This window comes from Carettochelys insculpta, chromosome 2 (genome assembly GCF_033958435.1).
Source record: "Carettochelys insculpta isolate YL-2023 chromosome 2, ASM3395843v1, whole genome shotgun sequence".
In the NCBI taxonomy this organism is placed as follows: domain Eukaryota; kingdom Metazoa; phylum Chordata; order Testudines; family Carettochelyidae; genus Carettochelys; species Carettochelys insculpta.
The window spans coordinates 129,658,321-129,678,971 of record NC_134138.1 but is presented as its reverse complement, the minus strand read 5'-3'; the positions used below and the strand labels follow the sequence as shown (position 1 = coordinate 129,678,971).

The 20,651-nt window shown below is 44.7% G+C and overlaps 1 protein-coding gene across 6 annotated transcripts in view; it reads right to left on the bottom strand.

The window, feature by feature from the left end:
* Nucleotides 1–20,651, bottom strand: part of DUSP22 (dual specificity phosphatase 22) — a 72,668-nt gene that overhangs the window by 4,743 nt on the left and 47,274 nt on the right. For all 6 annotated transcript variants that reach the window (XM_074987756.1, XM_074987759.1, XM_074987761.1 and 3 more), the window contains 2 exons: nucleotides 3,480–3,554; nucleotides 1,746–1,917 (listed from right to left, as the gene is read on the bottom strand). In XM_074987756.1, the coding sequence (XP_074843857.1) occupies nucleotides 1,746–1,917; nucleotides 3,480–3,554 (247 nt within the window). The remainder of the gene's footprint in view (nucleotides 1–1,745; nucleotides 1,918–3,479; nucleotides 3,555–20,651) is intronic.

Genomic DNA, 20,651 nt, shown 5'->3' with positions numbered 1-20,651 from the left:
ACTAACAGATTTTTTTTGAGCATAAGTTTTTGTGGGCAAAGACCCGCTTCGTCAGACGAACATTTATGCTCCAAAAAAATCTCTTAGTCTATATGGTGCTACAGAATTTGTTTTCATGGAACTGTGGGAAACTTGGCCACACCCAGTATAAGCAGTCATCCAACTAACAAAAATCATGCCAGATTACAGATGTTGCTGTATGAGAGTGTTCTGGATTAGAGAGGTTCAACCTGTATTCACCCTGGAGTTCTGAAGGAACTCAGATGTGAAACTGCAGAACTGCTAACTGGGGTATGTAACCTAATACTTAAATCAGCTTCTGTACCAGATTACTGGATAGCTAGCGTAAAGCTGATTTTCAAGAAAGGCTCCGGAGCCAATCCTGGCAATTACAGGCCAGTGAACCCACGTTCAGACCCAAACAAATTTGCCTGAAATTACAGTAAAAAACAGAATTATCAGACACAAACATGTACCCAGTATGTTATGAAAGAGTCATCATGGTTTATGAAAGGGGAAAAACATGCCTCACCGATTGACAAGAAATATCTGAAGCTGTCAGCAAACATGTGGACAAGTATGAGTCAGTTAATAGTGTATTTTGACTTGCTTTAATTGAAAACTGAGGCTTTAATTAAAAACCCAGATCCTCAGCTGGTGTAAACTGTTATGGATCCATTGATATCAACATAAGTACACCAATTCACACCTGCTGAGGATCTGGTCCAAAAAGTTGTTACTCTTCAGAGAACAACAGGTTGCTACAAGTTACGCCTACAGGCGAACATTTCTTTTTGCAGCCTAGTGCCTTCCTTTTCAATGAAGAAACTGCTACATCCTTCCACTGCGACACGACCAAAATAAAAAGACGTTACTCTCTTCTCAAAGTTATTTGCCTATTCAATGACAATCAGGATTATTAGCTCAGTCCAATTAGACGTGAAATGACTGTAAGCCTTCATATAAGGGAGGAAGGAGACTCGTCTGGAAAGTCCCTTTATAGTGTATCTTAAAAAGTCAGTTGCTTGCCCATAAATATCAGTTTTGTATGATTCAGGAAATATAAAAGTTAAATATTTTCAAAAAACCAAATATTTACAGTTAAAAACTGCAGTACTGAAATGCCCCAGTAATGTGTTAGCTCTCTGTTGCATGAAATCATGGAAGAAAAATGAAGCCATTCTCGCCCTCTCGTTTCCCTACTTTCACGAGTGACTTGAAAGTACAGAGGACGTATGTGTTCAGCAATGCAAAATGGAGTTACGGTCACATAAATGATTATGTAAAACCAGTACTTCCTCAGTCAACAGATCTGCTTCAGGTGTGTGTTATTTGTTTATGTTATTGACAAAAACTATTTTTCTCAACTTTCACTAGCTCTGCAGAACCAACACAGCTCCAGAACAAGAAGCTGAATTCCATTCTGGTTCATGCATCATCCTCAGAATCGTTAGGCAAGTTAAGTGTTGCAAAGCATTTGTTATTGGTGAGGATGTTTAAGCCCAAAAAATAACCTAGCTTGATTTTCAGATCCCAAGTTTTGTTTACTAGAGTGTTGCTTTGTAAAATGATTTTTTCCTGCTTTAACATCCTAAATAGATGTGACAAAAAACAGTATATTAGTGTTATTGCTGCATTCTGGATGATCCATCTTCAACCTTCTAAAGTTACACGGTACAAAGCATTATGCCTTAGATTAGAATGAACTAAAGTGATCAACAAACTGAGCTGACACCATTGCTTACCTGGTCCACATCATGCTTCTCGAACTCCTGTAGTTGCCTCTGGAAGCCCATGTTAGGATTGGCACAGGATCTTGATGCTCTTACAACAGACAACGCATCTTCCCAGCCAAAGTCTGAGACTGTCATGATGTAAGCAACTACCAAAGTTACACTCCTGGAGACTCCAGCAAGACTGCAGCAGAAATGAGACAAAATAAATAGACAGAATATGTAAAGGTCTTAAAATCAATACACATTATCTCACATAGCATCATAAACGTACACAGAGTAAAGCACGTTACCTAAGTTAAGGAGTTTAAAGAAAAGAGCACAGGGTGGTGGCTGTTCCTCCATTACTATGAGACACCTCTAGCTTGTCTATGTATTGGACCTTGAAATGTAGAGCAGTGAAACTGTTTGCGCTATGGACATGCCAACTGAGGAGCTGTACTGAAATTCAGTTCAGATGCAAATTTATATGTGAACTGGTGGATGTGTTTATGGAAATACAGTTTTCTTATGTTTGCTTAGATTTGTCAGAGCTTCATCAGATGGAGTGGTATTTTGCTCATTGTAATCAGCTTAATTTGAAACAACGTCACCTATGTTTGCAGTAAATGTGGGGATATCTGAACGTAGGGTTTGTAATTTTGTGGGAATACAGAAAAAAACAGGTGTTATGAATGAGTTCAGCGAAGGGGTTAATCTCTTCCCGAGGTAAGTTGAGCTCAGGTGAGCCAATGGCAGTGGACTGACTTTTCTGAACTAAGAACAATGGCAGTTTAAGGGGTCTTTGTCTCCTGGGGAGGCAGAGAGAAGACAGAGAAAGAAGGATGTCTTCCAAGCAATTGAAATTAATCCCATAAATATCCTGACAGTCTCAAAATCAGCCATGGAGGTGTAAGTAGAAGGGAAAAGTATAGTTAGACATGATCAGGTTATGGTTATTTTGAATTTAGTTGGACTGGCTCTCTCTGTTTTTCTGTTGCTTTGATTAAATACTTGATTTTTTCCCCCCTTGTAATTTTTAAGCTGAATCCCAAGGAAGTATTCTCTGTGCTGTAACTGGCATGATTTATCATAGAATCACAGAACAATAGAGCTGAAAGAGACCTAAAAAAGCCATCAAGTCCAGCCCCCTGCCCTAGGAAGGGCCAAACCCATCAGATCAGCCTAGAGGCTGATTGTTTCGTGAATAAATTACTGTTGTTAAGCAAATGATCTGATACCTGTGTCCTGAGACATGTCTGTGTCTGCCTTAGGCTAGAAGACCATCTATCAAATTACAGCTCCATGTTCCCAAGTGCTCATGTAAGGGAGGGATAGGAGCTGGGGTTCATCCTACAGGGGGACATTCCCAGGTATGCCTTCCTGGGCTAAGGGGTTCTTTGTTTTACCTGGGTGGTGGCAGTCCTAACCTCCAGGGTCCACAGAATCTGTGACCTTGTTGAGTTTTTTAAGTAAAGCCTTTTTGTAGGCAAGGTGTAGCTACATTTTTGTGGGCCCTCACTTCTGCACTCAGAACACCAAAGTGGGGACAAAGCTCTGACAGCTGGGCTGTACTGTTCCAAAGAGAAGGGATAACAGTTAGCAGACAGAACCTTGCTAAGATGGGGCTCAACTCTCAGACCTCTATGAGGTAAGCAGGAAGGTTATTCTAGTCAGAAGGCTATACACCCTCCTTTGCCTGGACTGGTTTGACCCTTTCCCACACCACTATTCGAAGTACAGAGTAAAACAGATTGGCATACGTACCAGTGAACAAGACAGCCCTCACCTCTCAGCCGGCATTCATGGATAAACTTGATGCTCTCTTTGAAATGTCTTGTCCTGAAAACAGAAACAAGAGGGAAATACAAAGCACTTGGCTTTAGTGAAATCATGGAAAAGAAAATTTAAAAAAAACCACACCAGACAAAGACAGGAAAAGCCACTTAATATTGTCCCCAGAATACAAAAAGGCAACCAACAGATAGCAGTTCATTGCCTTGATTACTCCCTATTTTAAATATGAAACCTTGGTATCTTAGGTACCACTCTACAGTCACTGTTGACACAAATTTTCTGCTGATGATTGGCCAGTCTGCCTCCCTCACTCCAGCGAAGCAACTATGGGAGATAGGTTCCCATAAAGCATTGCTGCAACAGTCAATGTTTGGTGATTTCAGTGTAGAAGCAATATGTCGAATTTGTTGGGAGCATGTGGGAAGTGAGGATACTCAAAATTGAATTTAAAAACACTGGCGTTATAAAATTGATTTTAATAAATTCAAATTTATCATCTTGTAGTGTAGATGTAGTCAATGTTCATTTGTTTCTGATATTTTCTCATGCATGTCTGTCATCAGCTGAAACTTAGCATGGCCAAAACAGACTTCCTGCTTTTCTCCTAAAACCCTCCCTTCATTTCTCTTTCTCCATGACAGCAGACATCACAACCACCTGAACTCATCCAGGCTAAATCTTTCCTATTCTTCCTGCATGACGTCTTCAAGATCTAACCTTTCCTCTTTCATCACACTTCAGAAGTCTTGGTCAGCCCTTGACCGACTTCACACTTGAACTACTTCAGTATCCTCTTCTCTGGCTTTGGTCACTCCAAATGCTGTCTCCCCACCGACGCTGATCCTTCCAAAATACTGCCACATCATCATTTTTGGCTCCTTATGCCACCTATGGTAATCCACTCAAAACTCTTTGGTTCCCACTCCTCCAATGCACCACATAGAAACTTCTTGTCCTTATTTTCAAACCCCTACACAGTGTAGCCACCCCCCAAGAGACCTAAGAACTTGTACACATCCTATTATGATTTGTTTCCTGGTCCTTCTGGGCCTCTGCGGCCATCCGTTCGTTTGCCTCATCCATTCATTACATCTCATCTTTTACATTAGAAGCTCTTTAGCCTAGGTGGTCGTTTCTTATGTGCTTGCACTGCATAAGTTGGGTTGTAGCCATTAGGTGATACTGTAATAGAAACCTTTCATAACAAAAAACAAACAGTTACTCACCGGTCCAGTTAGTACTGTTCTTTGAGAAGTTATGCACTGTAGCTGCATGCATACATAACACACTACAATCAAAGACTTTTGTCAGCTCCACCAGCCAGCACGCACATTGTTGCGATCCTCATGCACCAAACCAAGAGTATAAAGGGATGCAGTGACTCCATTGTTTTGTTCTGCTGGTAAGCTAAACTCAAAGAAGCAAGGAAGATGGGAAAGTCACAGAACGTACACCTAAAGTCACAGAATGTTCACCTACACAGCACACCTCAAAGAACAGTTACTGGACAGGCAAGGAACCGTTTCCTCTTCATGGAGTGATTGTTTGCACACGTTCCACTGTAGGTGGCCCACCAGCAGTTCCCTTACAGGGATAGACATCAGACTAGTTGAAGAGAGACTGCAACATCAACTAGCTCTTAATTTGGTGGCCTCTCAGAAACACTGAGAAACAGTTTGTGGGGAAGGTATTTATAGAGGACCACATTGCTGCTTTGCAAACGTCCACTCCAGGAACGTAACTCAAAAAGGCTGACAAAATGGAATGAACACTTGTGGAACTGGCTGCTAGTCTTGACAGAGAGATGTTTGCCAGATTATAGCAAGGCTTAATACAGTCCAAAATTCAATATGAATATGCTGGGCTATAATAGGTTGTCATTTAACCCTAGCAACATAGGCAACAAAGCACTCTGGGAAGGGATCTGAGAAACTTTTTGCAGTTCAGGTAAAATCTCAAAGCCCCACTGAACATCCTACCATTTTCACTGCAGTAGCAGCAGGGATTTTACTGCCAAAAGGTTCAAAGAAAGGTCTCACCAAATGGGACAATATTAACATTCAGGTCCCATGAAGGTACTGGTTTGGACACTGGGTGGTACACATGGATGAGAGCCCTTAAAAATATAGATATCAAGGGACTGAAAACTTGTAATTTGCTGTACACCCACTAGTCGACCACGGCTATTCAACTAAGACCAGGGCATTTCAGAGGCAATACCGTTATCTGACATGACTATATCTAAGCTTTGCATTATTAGAAGATAACAAACGAGATTTCACCCAGACTGAAAACCTTTTCCATTTATCTTCATATGTGGCTCTGGTGGAACCAGTTCTCCTGTTTATGACAACAACTTAGACATCTCAGGAGCAGACAGACATTCTCCTCATTGATCTACCAGAGATCATTAACATCATAAGGTGAAGAGATTGTAGAATAGGGTGCCAGGACTTGGCTTGGTTTTGAGACAAGAAATCTGCCAGCAGAGGTAGAAGTATGGATGGATGGCTCGAGAGTTGCAGTGGGTCCATACGCTAGTACTGCCTTGGCCAGGCAACTGCTAAAAGTATTGAGGTTGGTTATCATCCTTGGAATGGGAGGGGCAGAGGAAACACTGACAGTAGATGGCCTAACATGGGTTAGGAAGGGTATTGATAATGGAGCCTGGACTGTGATCTGCCTTAGAACAAAGCCTCCTGCCGTTATTGTTCAGGTTGGTTACAAAGAAGTCTGTAATTGTATAGTCCCACTAATGGAAGTTCAGCTGCAGAACTGCCACATAACTGACCCTTTGTGATAGCCTATGAGGTTCCTGCTGAGGGAATCTACTATAAAGCGCCTTGCTCCCGAAAGGCATTTAGTGAACTATTGGTCTTTAAACGGAAGTAGAAGTTCTACCAGGAGATCGTTTCCTGGCATAGTTGAGACCATCCTGCATCTCCCTTCTTGTTCAGATAAACAACAATAACATTGTTGATAAGAACTTGAACTCCCTCATCCCTGATGGTGGCAATGAACATCTTGCAGGCCCAATGAACAACAAAGTTCCAGCATATTTATACAGGATGAAAGTTCCTTGGATGTCACAGGTGCCTGAGCTTGAAGCTGACCCAGATAGAACTTTCAATTTCTGGTGGACTCATCAGTTCCCAACATCATAGCTGGTTCTGGTGGAAGGACTGCAACCCCCGCTGCCTATATTCTGAAGTTTTAACTACCAGCCGAGAGGCTGAAACGCTTGGATAGATACAAAATTCAGCATTTCCACCAAACGTTTGCTTGGGCCATATGCTTAGTGAAGCCAGGTCTACAGACATCTGACAAAGTCCAGCATGCTGAGATCACTTATATATACAAGGCCACATAACTGCAGACATGAACTCACTGTAGTCCTGGAGTTGGACTTGAGGTTTTCTTGGACAAAGGCCATGAACTGGAAGTTCTCTGGTGGGAGTTAAGCAATGGGAAATGTGACATCAGAATCCACCCCTATGAAATTTACCAGTTGCATTGCTTGTAATGGGGATTTCTCTACATTCAGTTTTCAATCTGGAGACAGAAGAAGAGATGTCTGATGACAAGAATGCGGTTTTGATTATGAGATCCTGACGTTCCCTAACCAAGCCTATCCTGCACGTAGGGAGATATTTGGACGACCAAACAGTGCAGGTGCACTGCTGCTACCATCACCTGCTTGACAAACACTCGTAGCCCAAGAAAAGGCTGACAGGCAGCACAGGGTATAGAACAGGGATGGGCAATAAGTGGACTATGGGCCTGGTGCAGTTTACCATCAGATGTCTTTATGTACCCAGGCATTCACAGGTACAGCTCCCCACAGCTCCCACTGGTCATGATTTGCTGTCTCAGGCCAACGGGAGCAGCAGAAAGCAGGGGTCCTGTCTGCACCATTCACCACAGCTCACACTAGCTAGGAACAGTGAACCAGGGCCAACGGGAGCTGCAAGAGGCGATACCTGCAGACATTCAGGTAAATAAAGCACTTGGTAGCTGGCCAGTGCAGAACCCTAGCAAACTGCATGTGGACCATGGTCTGCTTATTGCACAACCCTGGTGTAGACAGTGTGTGGCGTTGCCCCTTGAATCCAAGATACTTCCTGTGGCTAAGATGCATTGCCATGTGAAAAGACACATTCTGCAGGTCAAAGATGGCATACCAATTTCCAACGGAGGGATAAGAGATGTCAGGTTGACAATCTTTTTGATAAAATGGTTTAGCTTTCTTAAATCCAGAGAGGCTGAAGGCCACCTCTCTTTTTAGGAATCAGAAAGTAGCAGGAATAGAAATCATCCTCTCTGTGTTGATTAGGAACTTTCTCTCTTGCCCCAATTCCAATAGAAACTGTACTTCTTGATGGAAAAGACAGCCTCATAAGATGTATCCCTCAAAAGGGACAAGGAAGCGGGGTTGGGGAAAGTGAAGGACTCGAGCTAAATAACCTATCCTCCTCTTACTGAGTTGAGCACCAATTTGTCCAAGGTAATCTCTGTCTATACGCTATCAGAAAGAGACAGCGTTTACATTTAGTATTTGTACGTAGTAGATGAAACATGGTCAATACGCAATCACATATTGAGATATCAAAATAACTGCTTTGTAGTGAACAAAATCTGGTGAAAAGTGTCTGAACGGATATGGGCGATACCTGAGAGGCTTAGATCTCTTTCTAGAATATCCTGAGATTTTTGCTGACAGTAAGATTTGTACAGTGTTTTGGAGTTTAGACAGCTTCCTCTCTGTTACTGGTGTGTAAACAATGGGATGAAGAATCTTTCAAAACGTGCATGATGTCATTCGTTTTCTGAGGAACCAGTTTAGCATATTTAAATGCTAGAGCTTCTGTTGCATTTTGTAGTTGTTTAGAAATGCCAGAGGCCTCCAACTGAAAATGTCTCAATATTTCCCCCCGAGAGGAGCCCGTCACTCTGGAATAAATATCACCACCTCCTGGGGACTTTAAAGGTTTTAAAGACCTCATTAGGAGGGTGGCCACATTTGCACAATCTACGAGGCATCTTACAATCCCACTGTTTTTGTTTCTGAAGATACAGACTAACTCTGCTACCTCTCTGATACTGTGAGGAAGGCTACCCATCCCATTGAGATGGCTGTAGCCATCAAACAGGATGCAGTATTGGACAGGTCAAGAGTTGCTTGGAGACACCCCCAAGCATGAGATGACTTTGGAGATTATGACCAAAAACAGATCCCTATACTCCTCAGGCAGTTTGTTCAAACATTTTAGAAATGTTGCTGACCAGTTCATAAAAGTAGATTTGGACATCTAAAGGTTTGATCTAAGACAAGCCTTTTTGCTATATTGGTTGAGGCTCTTAAACTCTCACCAATTTTCAGAGTAGCGTTAAGGGTTAGACTGCTTCAAATATTCTTTTGTTGCTGCAACCACTAATGAGTCTGGGAAGGGGTCAATGAAGAAATGCTTAAATTCTTGCTGAGGAACCAGTACTAATCAGTCCACTCGTTTGGCAGTAGGTGGGATAATGACCAGGATCTTTACAGACTCCACAAAGGCTTAACTAATGGGGTGGGTAGCCTTCCTCACAGTGTCAGAGAGGTAGCTGAGTTAGTCTGTATCTTCAAAAACAAAAACAGTGAAAGGATTGTAAGATGCCTCGTAGATTGTGCAGATGTGGCCTCTCTCCTAAGGAGGTCTTTAAAACCTTTAAAGTCCCCAGGAGGCGGTGATGTTTATGCGAGAGTGACGAGCTCCTCTCGGGGGAAATATTGAGGCATTCCTCTCTAGTTTCCTTTTTCTCTCTGGGTTTCAAAAATGAGGGAGGTTGTAGGGTGAGATGAAGATCTTCTCTGGTTGCTGTTGAAGCTGGTTCTCATTGAGATGGAGTGGCTGAGAAGGGACCTATATGCTGTTGCCCCAGTCCTTGACCAAGTAGAGCAATATGGTACTCACCACCGTAAGCAGCTTTATAATATTGTTCCTTGTTCTGGGTATGCCTGGAGTTTGATCTGTACAGTGACCTGAAATACCTTGACAGGGAGATGTGTCACAGTGTGGGGAGGTGGAAACACAACCCTCCCCAATGAATGGTGCAGTCCCATTAGTCATCTATAGAGGTCTTGACACCTGCAACACATGTGCTACCCCAGTGGTACCTACTGATGTCTCTAATGGTGCTGGTGGAAATGGATGAGATGGAATAGAGACGGGTGAGGCGACACCGACAATGCTCATGGAGCTGACGCAGGATGTATCAAAGTGATTGGAACTGCCAGTGCCATGGCAGAAAGCAGCGTTAGTGAGGCTAATGGAATGAAGGCAATTAAGCTTGTAGCAGATGGCACAAAAAGGGAGAGCCCACAAGAGGGAGACAGAAGATATTTTGTCAGAAATCAAGCCTGCAGCACCCATGGTACAGATAGCAGAGGTGAGCGATGTGCCTCTAACATTGGAGATGCCAAGAGCAGATGGCTCTGGGCTCAAAGCCCTCTCCAGCAGAGGTAAAGACACTGGTCTCGATGGCTCTGCTGGTGCTGGTAAATGTTGGTGCTTGAGACCAAATCTTGATTCAGCATTAGATTTTTTTCCTGAGCTTATGTGTGAGATAAAAACTTATATCTTGAGCTGGATCATCATCTGAAGGCAAAGATGGTTCTGAGCACTTCAAGAAGACAGAATGAGAGGAAAATGAGTGATGCTTCTCACCACATTTTGATTTAGTGACAGAAGCTGCTGGATGGGCACATCTCATGGATAAACTATCCATCCTCTTGAGGACAGTGTTGGGCTCAGACATGGGAGGCATGCCCTTCTTAACATGATGCACTCAGGGGGCAAAGAGGAAGGGAAATCCCTTTTTTCCCTTCATTCATGCAAGGAACAGGATATTTGTCCCTCACTTGCCCCTTCCCTAAGCAGACTAGGTAATTTTTATACTTACCACTGACAGAAATCACAGCCCTGAATGTGCCATACCTTTTAAAAGTTGAAGATTTTTGCACAGTAAATTCCAGGTTACACTAACTAATTTACTAACAACACTAACCTGTAACTATGAACAAGATTATTTGCTTTTCCAAAGACTGGCTAACAAATGCTTAAGGGCAACAGGGAGCTTCTACTCTTGCCAGGGGTAACAAGAGCGGATTGAGGGAAAGGTGGCCACTATGCCACTGTACACCCTTGGCACAACATCCCAGGACAGCCAGACAGCATGTTTTCTGATAAAAGTCTACTATCTGAGTGCATTAGGGTAACACGTACCTACAGTGTAATGTATACAAGCACAATCCCTTGAAGGTAGCCCTGCCAATACAGGGGGCAAAAGGGTTGGCTGCCCCACAGCCTGGCAATTTAAAAGGGTGCTGGGCTTCCTGCTGCTGCTCCAACAGCTGCAATGGCTGGAGCCCTGGGCAGTGCCTGCTGGATGGGGATGGTTAGCCTTAGCCCCAGCCCCATCCCTTCCACCTGAGGTCCCGCCCCTTCCAGGGGCCTGGAGCTAGCCCTCTCCCACCTTGCCCAGGACCCAGCAAAGTCTGCTGACCACCCTGCTTAAAGGGGAGCTCTGAAATAATAATAATAATAATGGCATACTGCACATAGAACAGATTCTGAAAGCAGAATCAGCTGCAGACTTATTGAAAACTACAAAGCTGAAAGCAGGATCACCCAATAGCCATGGAATATTTATCCTGTGTTCAAGATGTTTCCCTTCTCTGGAATATTAGATCAGGATGAGCAAACTTTACGTCAGGCTCCGCTTTTTACCCCCGCAAGCAGCAGTTCCCTATGCCCCAATCAAACCGACAGAAATTTTGGTTATGTTCCTATTGAAGGGAAAAAACCCTTTTAGCACATGTAAAGAAAGTGTGTAGAATGTAAAAACTTTATGAATCGGCATAGAAATGTGAATACATGTACACACAACCAGCAACGTATCTGAACATTTTTTAATGAGATGGACGAGCCTGAGGCCCAGCAGGGGATGGGGCAGCTGCCCCCCACTTTGTGCACACCTGTACCAAATAACAAAAAGAGAGAGAAGACTCAGACTAGCCCACAAAACAAGCATTAGGAATGCCAGAGAAAGGATGTTTCCCTTTCCACCAAAGAGAGCAGCTGTGGCAGCAGCAAACAGATTCCCAGACCCCGCTGGGTAGAAACAGGAACTGGACTTCAATACCAGTGAGCTGCTGCCTGGTGTCTGCACAGGGACTTGTACTGATTTCAGCTTACAGTGTTATTTTCAACTGATTTAGTTCGACTGGGGCACACACCTATGCATGTTCAAAGCAGGTTTATTTTAGCCTCCTTGAAATAGATTAACCACAGGCTGAAATCAAACCAAAATAAAAACGTAAAAAAAAAGACTAACCACGTGGGTTTGCACTAGTTTAGTGACATTGGTGTGAGCTGAGAGCTTGACAACTCATTGGCACAGTCCCCGCCAGATGACAACAGTGAGCATGCTGAGACATTACTTCTACAAAATCTGCCAGATTAATAATGGGCGGCTTGGCTTTCCACTGACTGACAGAGTGTTCATTCGCCACACTAGGCCAGAAGGGGTTAACACCACACTGTGGGTGGAGGAAGTCCCGCCCTCACAGCTGTACTACAGGGCATGCTTAATGTGCTGCGCCAGTTTAAAAGTAAACAGACTGGCTCTGTCTAGGCTGGGCGCCAGAGAGAAAGGACCTGCAGTGGACGCTCCAGCTAAGAACCAGCCACAGACCCTATTGGTGGAAGCTGGAGATGCCGAGGACTGAAATAAGCCTCCACAGCCACGAGAGCACCAGGGAGAGACCTGCACAGAGGAACCTGGAAATCCCAAGGTTTCATGGACTGCCCCACCACCAAGTCCAGTAGGAAGTGACGCTTGGAGAGTGAACAAGTGGTATCTCCCACATGGGCAAACTCTATGTGCTCCACTGGGAATCCCCACTGACCTGATGGCAGACCACTCTGCCACGGTCAGGGCCCAGTGGAGTCAAGTGGGCTTGGGGCCCTGTTTCTGGAATGCTAGACGCCCTCCTGGTGGCTCCTTTGGTACTGTCTGTTAAGTCACCGTGTCCTTTGCTGAACGCCTGCCATACTGATTTGGGATGCTGGGGCCCACTGCCCTGCGCCAACGGGCTGCTATATTGACTCCCTGAGCTGAAGGATTGTCCCAATTGACTTTGGCTGACAGGTCCCACCGTACAGGACACTGGGAGGCAATTGCCATCACCCAAGGCTTTGGACTTTGAGGTTTGTGGAGTCTGAGACCACCGACCAGAGCTAAACATGGTGTCCACATACCCACTTTCTGCCCTTTCAGAATGGGGTGCGTGCACCCTGCCACACTGACCCCATGGAAACACACTGAATTGCACATCAGTGTATGACTTGGAGAATTAGTATTTTGCTAAGCATCCAGCCTGCTTGAGAGTCAACTAGATGACTAATTCCTGGAGCAGTTCATGTTGAATCATACAAGACTCTCCAGATTTGCCCTTTGCTTTGAGGTTTGAACACTTGTTAGGGTTACTCTTCAGGGATGGAGGTTGATCATTCTATCAATGTGTCGCTTGTGTTCTCATACAGAGCTCCAATTTTCCCTTGTGCCAATTCCCTCCCTGCAGGTTCTAGATTCCCCAGTACTGGGTTCTTCCCACCCTCGAATCAGATGAGCGTACACACTCACACCCAACACCAGAGCATGTCAGAGGACCACTTAATCAGTACTCTCCCTCCCTCTGTCACTAAAGCCTTCTGATCCTGCCACATCAATTATGGTTGACCACTTACATGTCCCTCAACTCAAGTAGGCTGGTTGCTCAGCAGTGCCAACCTGGTCCTCATGTGTGCTGGGTTTAAACAGCACTTTTAAGCTGCCACCCTCATATGCTCCCAGCTTCATCACCTCCCTAGCCCCACTTTCACACCATAACCATTCTGCTAGTAACCCACTTGATAAGCAAACTCCACAAGATTCTCAGGTGCTACAGAGCTCTTTAGCTTAGATACAAGGAGTATTGTTGCAAAGTGAATGGGGAAGCCAAAACAGCACCCCTGAAAAGGGGCGGGGAGGGAGAAGCAACCAGCTTAACCATGAAAGTTATTTATTTCCAGGTAGTACCCACAGAAATAAAGTCAAATAAACCTGTTACTATATTAAATCTAATTTAAATTTGATTACAAATGTTAGGTCGAGCAAGACATAATTGAACACCTAAGGCAGGATCAGAAGGCTACACTGAGAGCGATCTCTCCACTCCAAGAAGCCTGACCTGATCGTGGTTCCCGATGGCAGCTGGAGGTCCAGAGTGTTGGAGATGGGAAGAGCTGACCCCCACCCACCACATGGCCAGTGAGGAGAAGGTGAACTCCCAAAAGAATGGATGCAGAGTTTCGATCCAGGCATTACAACACTTTATTTGACAGTGAGTCGGGGTTTTTGTAGAGAAAAAACAATGGTTCAAGAAGGAACACTAGATTTGTCAATGGGTGAACAGAGGGTTCAGAGGAGTAGACAGTAGACCCCCCCCCCCCCATCTTACACAGTTTTGACTTACACATTTCTTCCAATAACGCAAGTCAAAAGCATGTGTGGTGGGGAGCCAGAAAGCAGGTGGCACCCTGACTCCCAGCTCCCCTCCATTTTCAGGACCCAGGAAACTGACCAACACTGCTGAGCCTGGCTCTGGGCTCCCCACTGTTCAAGGGAGCAGAAAACCAGGCACAACAACAGGGCCCCTCCCCCACCAGGTCCCGACTTATGCAAAATTTGATTTACGCATGGCTGCCCAGGAACACAACCTACGCATAAGTTGGGGGTCTAGTGTACGAAAGGTGTTCTGCTTAATCTGGACAATAGAAACTGATCATTCTTGGCTACTGGTGGCGTTCCTTTGAGGGAGTTCAGAATGCAATTTGTCAGTTTCAATATTTTGGACACCTACAGAACGTGTGTTACTAAAATTGGACTGATAATTACTGAGCTGGGTGTGGGCAGGCCTGGGCTCATTAGCGCCCGAAGCAGAGATTTCCCATCAGGCAGTGCTTCCCTGCTCTCTGTATCCCACAATTCAGTGCAATCCTTGCTTTGGAATCTCTGTTCTCCATTCTGTATGCTAATAGGGATGTCTTTTTTTCCCACCTTTGATACAAATGGGGCTGGGATGTTTCCTTACTCCTATCACTCTTGTCCGAAGGAGTTTAGGTGCATCTTCCCCTGCTGTTTCATGGCTTTTTGTACTGGATTTGCTTCAAGAAGAGGTCGGGGGAGGGAGGAGGTCTTCCATGAGTACTATACCCTGGTTTCCCAAGAACAAAGCAGGTAGGTAACAAGAGGCACTCTTTCCCCCTACCCTATTAACTTGCAGGTACTCTAGACAGAACACTCCACAATGGGAGGAAAACGTTGTGCCACAAACAATACTGCCAGTTGGTCATCTGACTGAGCCTGTTGGGGCCTTCTACAGATAGACGTCCTAACCCAGGAGCTTTCCACCCATTCCCTAGTCTACATTCCCACAAATGCAGCCTGCATCTCCTCACTAATGAAAGCCAGGCAGGGGTAACCACCCAGTGTGAGAGGTGTTAGGCTCTCAGTGAGCTGCAGCAGCAGGTGGCTCATTTACATAGCTTCCAGGAGCACGAGGACTTCATCGACAGGATGCACGTGGAACATAAGGGACAGAAGATGTGAACTGACTACAGACGACAGTAGCAGGAAAGAAAGAAGGAGCACCAGTTTCTCTAAGGGAAGGAGACAGGCTGCTGGCTACACCAGGAAATAGTCAGTGCTCCAGCATTGAGTTAAGAACCAGTATGCTATATTGGCAACTCATGGCAAGGAGCAGACTGCAGTGACAAAGGGGAGTCCCCAGGGCTGGGAAGTTCACAGCCTCCACACCGAAGATGAGGAGACATAGGTCAGGGACTCCCTTCCAAGAGGAATGGATGCAACTATCAGTTTATCTGACATGATGGCCTAGGAAGCATGCCATAGTACCAGAGGCTCACACCATGTGACCACTACCTGATGCTGCCCATCCACATATGGCAAAGCTATGACTTCGAGCAGATCAGCAGTGACTACAGAACTCCAGGAGAGAGGATGAAGGAGTTGGGGACTTAGGTTGTGTTCCTGTCTATCCTCTCAGCTGAGCGTAAGGGCCCAGGCAGAGATACAAGCATTTTGGAGACAACGGCACATTGCACACATGGTGTTAGCAGGAGGGCTTCAGCTCCTTCAAGTACAGGATGACGTTCCTGGATGGTTACAGAGAAGACATTGGCAACTGGACCAAGAACAGGAAGAGTATATTTTCACTAAGACTCTCCCGTATAGCAAGGAGGGCTTTAAACTAGATTCAAAAATGACAAAACCCCACAAAAGAAAAAAAGCAACCTTAATATTGGGCTAGATGCTGGGGAGGAGGCACAATGGAAAACGATAATGCGGTCAAAGGAATATCAAGAAACTAGTAGGGAAACCTGCTCAACATATCAGATGTCTGTACACGAGCGCCAAAAGTATGGGAAACAGGAAAAGCAGTGCATCAGTTATATTGTGATTTAGTTAACATCACAGAGACTTGGTGGGATACATCTCATGACCGCTACAGATGAGTACAACTTGTTCGGGAAAGCAGGTAGGGGGAAAAAGGGAGGAAATGTTGCTTTATAATATCAAGAATGTAGATATATACAATTGTTCGGAGGTCTAAAAAGAAGTGAGAGGCAGACCCATTGAAAGTCTCTGAGTAAAGATGAAAAGTGAAAAAATGCAGGGGTGCCATCATGGTAGGGGAATTTATTATAGGCCATCAAATCAGAAAGAGGAGGTGAATGAAGCAATACTAAAATAAATAATATTCAAAACAAGACCTGGTAGTAATGGGGTACTTCAAGTAACCACATATCTGGTTGGAAGAGTACAACAGCAAAACAAAATTTCCACTACATTCTTGGAATGTCTGGGAGACAATTTTTGTTTCAAAAAGTGGAGAGAGTAACCGGCTGGGGGATGCAGGGGGAGGCCATTTTGACTTGATTCTGACCAACAGTGAGGAACTGGGTGTGAATCGGAAAGTGGGAGGACATTTGGGTGAAAGCAATGATGAAATAATAGCTCTCATCATTCTAAGAAAAGAAAGGAGAGTAGCAGAGTAAGGACAATGGAATTACACACACACACACACACACACACACACACACACACCTTCTAAGCACTTAGAGAAGTTGTAAGGCTAAGGTGCCCACAGAAAGAAATCTAAGGGGAAAAAAAGATTTTTGGAGAGATGGCAGTTTCTGAAGATGACCATATTAAAACGTACAGCTTCAGACTAGCCTGATGCAAAGAAAAAAAATAGGAAGAATATCAAGTGCCAATAGCCGCATCTACACTACAGAGATTTTTTCAAAAGATTATCTTCCAGAAGCTCTTCTTTCGAAGAGTGCATCCAAACACCAAAAAACAGCTCAAAAGAGCAATCTGTTCTTTCGATAGAGAGCATCCACAGACTCCCTGCCCTTTCAAAAGAACGGGCCAGTGACTGAAAAATCCGGCACCCTGAGGACCGCTCTATTGAATAAAGGACCCCTGGAGCATCTACGCACGATTTTCTCAAAAAGAATCTTCTGGAAAAGGTGCTCTTCCTCATTTGGAAGAGCAAGAGGGCCTCTGAAAGAAGTGCCATGTTCTTTTGAAAGGAATTCCAAAGCGTGCATTTTCTGTATGGACACGCCTCTTGTTCTTTTGGAAAAGGGCCTGATTTTCTGCAAGGACTTGTTAGCGTAGACGCGGCAAATACGACTACATCAACAGCACTTTTATGCCCTGAAACTCATTAAAGAATTCTTTGAAAAGTGGAAATAGGAACAAATTGCTAAAGCAATCTCAGAACAGTTAGCAGTGATCTTTCAGAACTCATGGAGGATGCATGAGGACAACAAGAACTGGTGAAAGGCAAACTAATACCTGTCCTTAACAGGGGGACAACAAAGAGAACCTGGGCCATTGTAAACCAGTTAGCTTAACTTCTATACTTGGAAAGATGCCGTAACAAATTATTAGAAACAAGCCACTAGAAAGCACCTAGAGGATAACAGGATTATAAAGCAATAGCCAGCATGGATTTGTCATAAACAAATCATGCCAAGCCAACCTAATTTCCTTCTTTGCCAGGATTATTGGCCTCATAGACAGAGACAAAACAGTACTCAGGATACAGCTGGACTCCAGTGAGGCTTTCTTGACTGCTGCTTCACACTGAGTGAATGTTTTCAGAGAACTATCCACAGTAACTCCCGTATCTCCCTTTTCAGTGGTAACACCTAGTTCAGACCCCGTCATTTTTTGTGTGTAGTTGGGATTGTTTTCCAATGTGCACTGCTTTACATTTATCAACAATTAATGTCATCTGCCATTTTGCTGGCCAGTAACCCAAATGCGTGAGATCTTTTTGAAGCTCTTCACAGTTTGCTGTGGACTTGACTATCTTGAGCCATTTTGTATCAGCTGCAAAACAAGACCCCAGTCGCCTGGTATTAACTGCCATTTTTAACAGATTTATCCTTCAGACTGCTATCAAGATGGCCAAGAAAACATGCAGGCACTGTGCCATAGCCCACACAGCATGTTTTTGACACTATGCAAGAATTCCAGATGTCCGGAAACTTCCTCCACCTGATCCAGGAGGTTTACGAAGGCTGCACCATCACCACCCAACTTCATGGAAGGTGAGATCTCTGACATTCCCATTTGCAGTGACATGAAGCAAGGCTATCCCTCAAACCCATTATCTTCAACTTGGCCATGGAGACACTCAGCCGAGCCTTCTCCAGTGGCCTAGGTGGTTTCACCTTGTACGAGAACAAAGTGAACATCCTGGACTATGCAGATAATCTAGTTGGAATCACAGACTATCCAGAAAGCTTCAAAAAAGTGCTCAACACTGCCAGCCAGGATGCACATCCCTGTGTATAGATGGCAGCATCGGGGACTCAGCTCAGGCAATACAGTTCCAAATCCAGGTGAATCTATGGTTTCCTCAAAGATGGGCAGATGCCACCATCTTGGCATGCCCACAGGTTACCACATCTGGCAGACACCTGAGCACACCACTGTGTAGGTCCTGTGAGATGTGCCCAGCATTGATTCTTCCCTGCTTGCATCATGGCAGACAATCAACACCCTGAATACCTTCCTGACCACCGTCATTCGTCCTGTGGGGGATCTGCCCTGGCAAAGGTAACCCTCAACAAGGCAGACAGCACCATCAGGAAACTGATGAAAAAGTGAATGTTTCTTCCCCAGAGAGCCAGCAACAATCTAGTGTACACCTCACACATAGGCAGGGCAGCACTAATGTCCCTCAAATAGTAATTTGTGCAACACAGCATTCATAACATCACAGCAGTCATCTCTGCCGTCTCACATGCCTGGATGCCATAGTGAGGAAGATCGCAGAGACTGCTGACTCCTTCCCCGCTAGATCCCTGGAAAAACGACATAGGCTGATCTGTGCAATGTAGCCGTTGTCGGTCATAGAACAGACAGACACACACAAGCTGGGAAGTTGGTCCAATACAAGATATTATCTCATTCACCTTGTGTATCTAATAGGTTGAAATGTTTTGTCCAAGTAGCTCCAAACACCAATACTTCTTCTACAGCAGTCGTTCCTAACCTTTTCAGTAACATGGTGCACTTCAGACTAACACGGCTACCCCTCTGATACTTGACAACATGCAAGGCACTGCATTTAGCCGTATGGAATGGAAATCTATCAATCTCACGAGGAAGCTTGCACAAATTCAGACAGACATCATCTTTCTCTCCAAATGCAAACGAATGGACATCATACCGAATGGACTGAAGGTGAAAAATCCTTTGCAATCTACACACTGCACAGACTACAGTGAGAGATTATGCCACACACTCTCAAAGAAACTGAGGAACCACCTGATCAGTGTCCTGTACAACAAACAGGAGAACATCAAAAAAGAGCTCTCCAATCTGGAGTCTTTCATCAATAACCAACCTTCAACACAAACTTCCACGCCGCTGAACTTTACTAAAATAAAACAAGAGATTTACACTAGACACTTCACTACTATACAGACGAAAAAGGACTGCAAACTTTCTAAACTCCTGCCTGCCATACAGAGCCACAGCAGTGGTACCACTAACTCAGCCAGCAATATCATCAATCTGTCCAGCTACACACACAGCTCAGCAGAAGAGTGTGCCCTTTCTCGGGGACTCTCTTTTTGCCCCACCACACGCACAAACATGATACAGTTCTGCGGTGATCTGGAAGCCTACTTTCGCCGTCTCAGACGCAAAGAATACTTTCAACACAACACTGACCAACACACCATTACACAGACAACCTCCCAGCAGCACAAGAACAACAACTCCATGTGGACTCCTCCCGAGGGCAGAAATAACAGTCTGGACCTATACATAGAATGCTTCCGCCGACGCGCACAGACAGAAATTGTGGAGAAACAACATCGTTTGCCTCACAACCTCAGTTGTGCGGAATGCAATGCCATCCACAGCCTCAGAAGCAACCCTGACATTATAATCAAAGAGGCAGATAAAGGAGGAGCTACTGTCATCATGGACAGGTCTGACTACCAGAAGGAGGCTTCCAGACAACTCTGCAATACCAGATTTTACAGGCTACTTTCCTCAGACCCCACCAAGGAACACACTAAAAAACTACACCGTCTGCTCAGGACACTCCCTACACAAGCACAAGAACAGATCTACACCAACACACCTCTAGAGCCCCGTCCAGGGTTATTCTACTTACTACCCAAGATCCACAAGCCTGGAAATCCTGGACGCCCCATCATCTCCGGTATTGGCACTCTCACTGAAGGACTGTCTGGTTATGTGGACTCTCTCCTCAGACCCTATGTCACCAACACCCCCAGCTATCTCCGCGACACCACTGACTTCCTGAGAAGACTGCAATACGTTGGTGACCTACCAGAAAACACTATCCTAGCAACCTTGGATGTAGAGGCTCTGTATACCAACATCCCACACAAAGATGGAATAAACGCTGTCCGGAACAGTATCCCTGATGATGCTACAGCACATCTGGCGGCTGAGCTCTGCAACTTTATACTCACA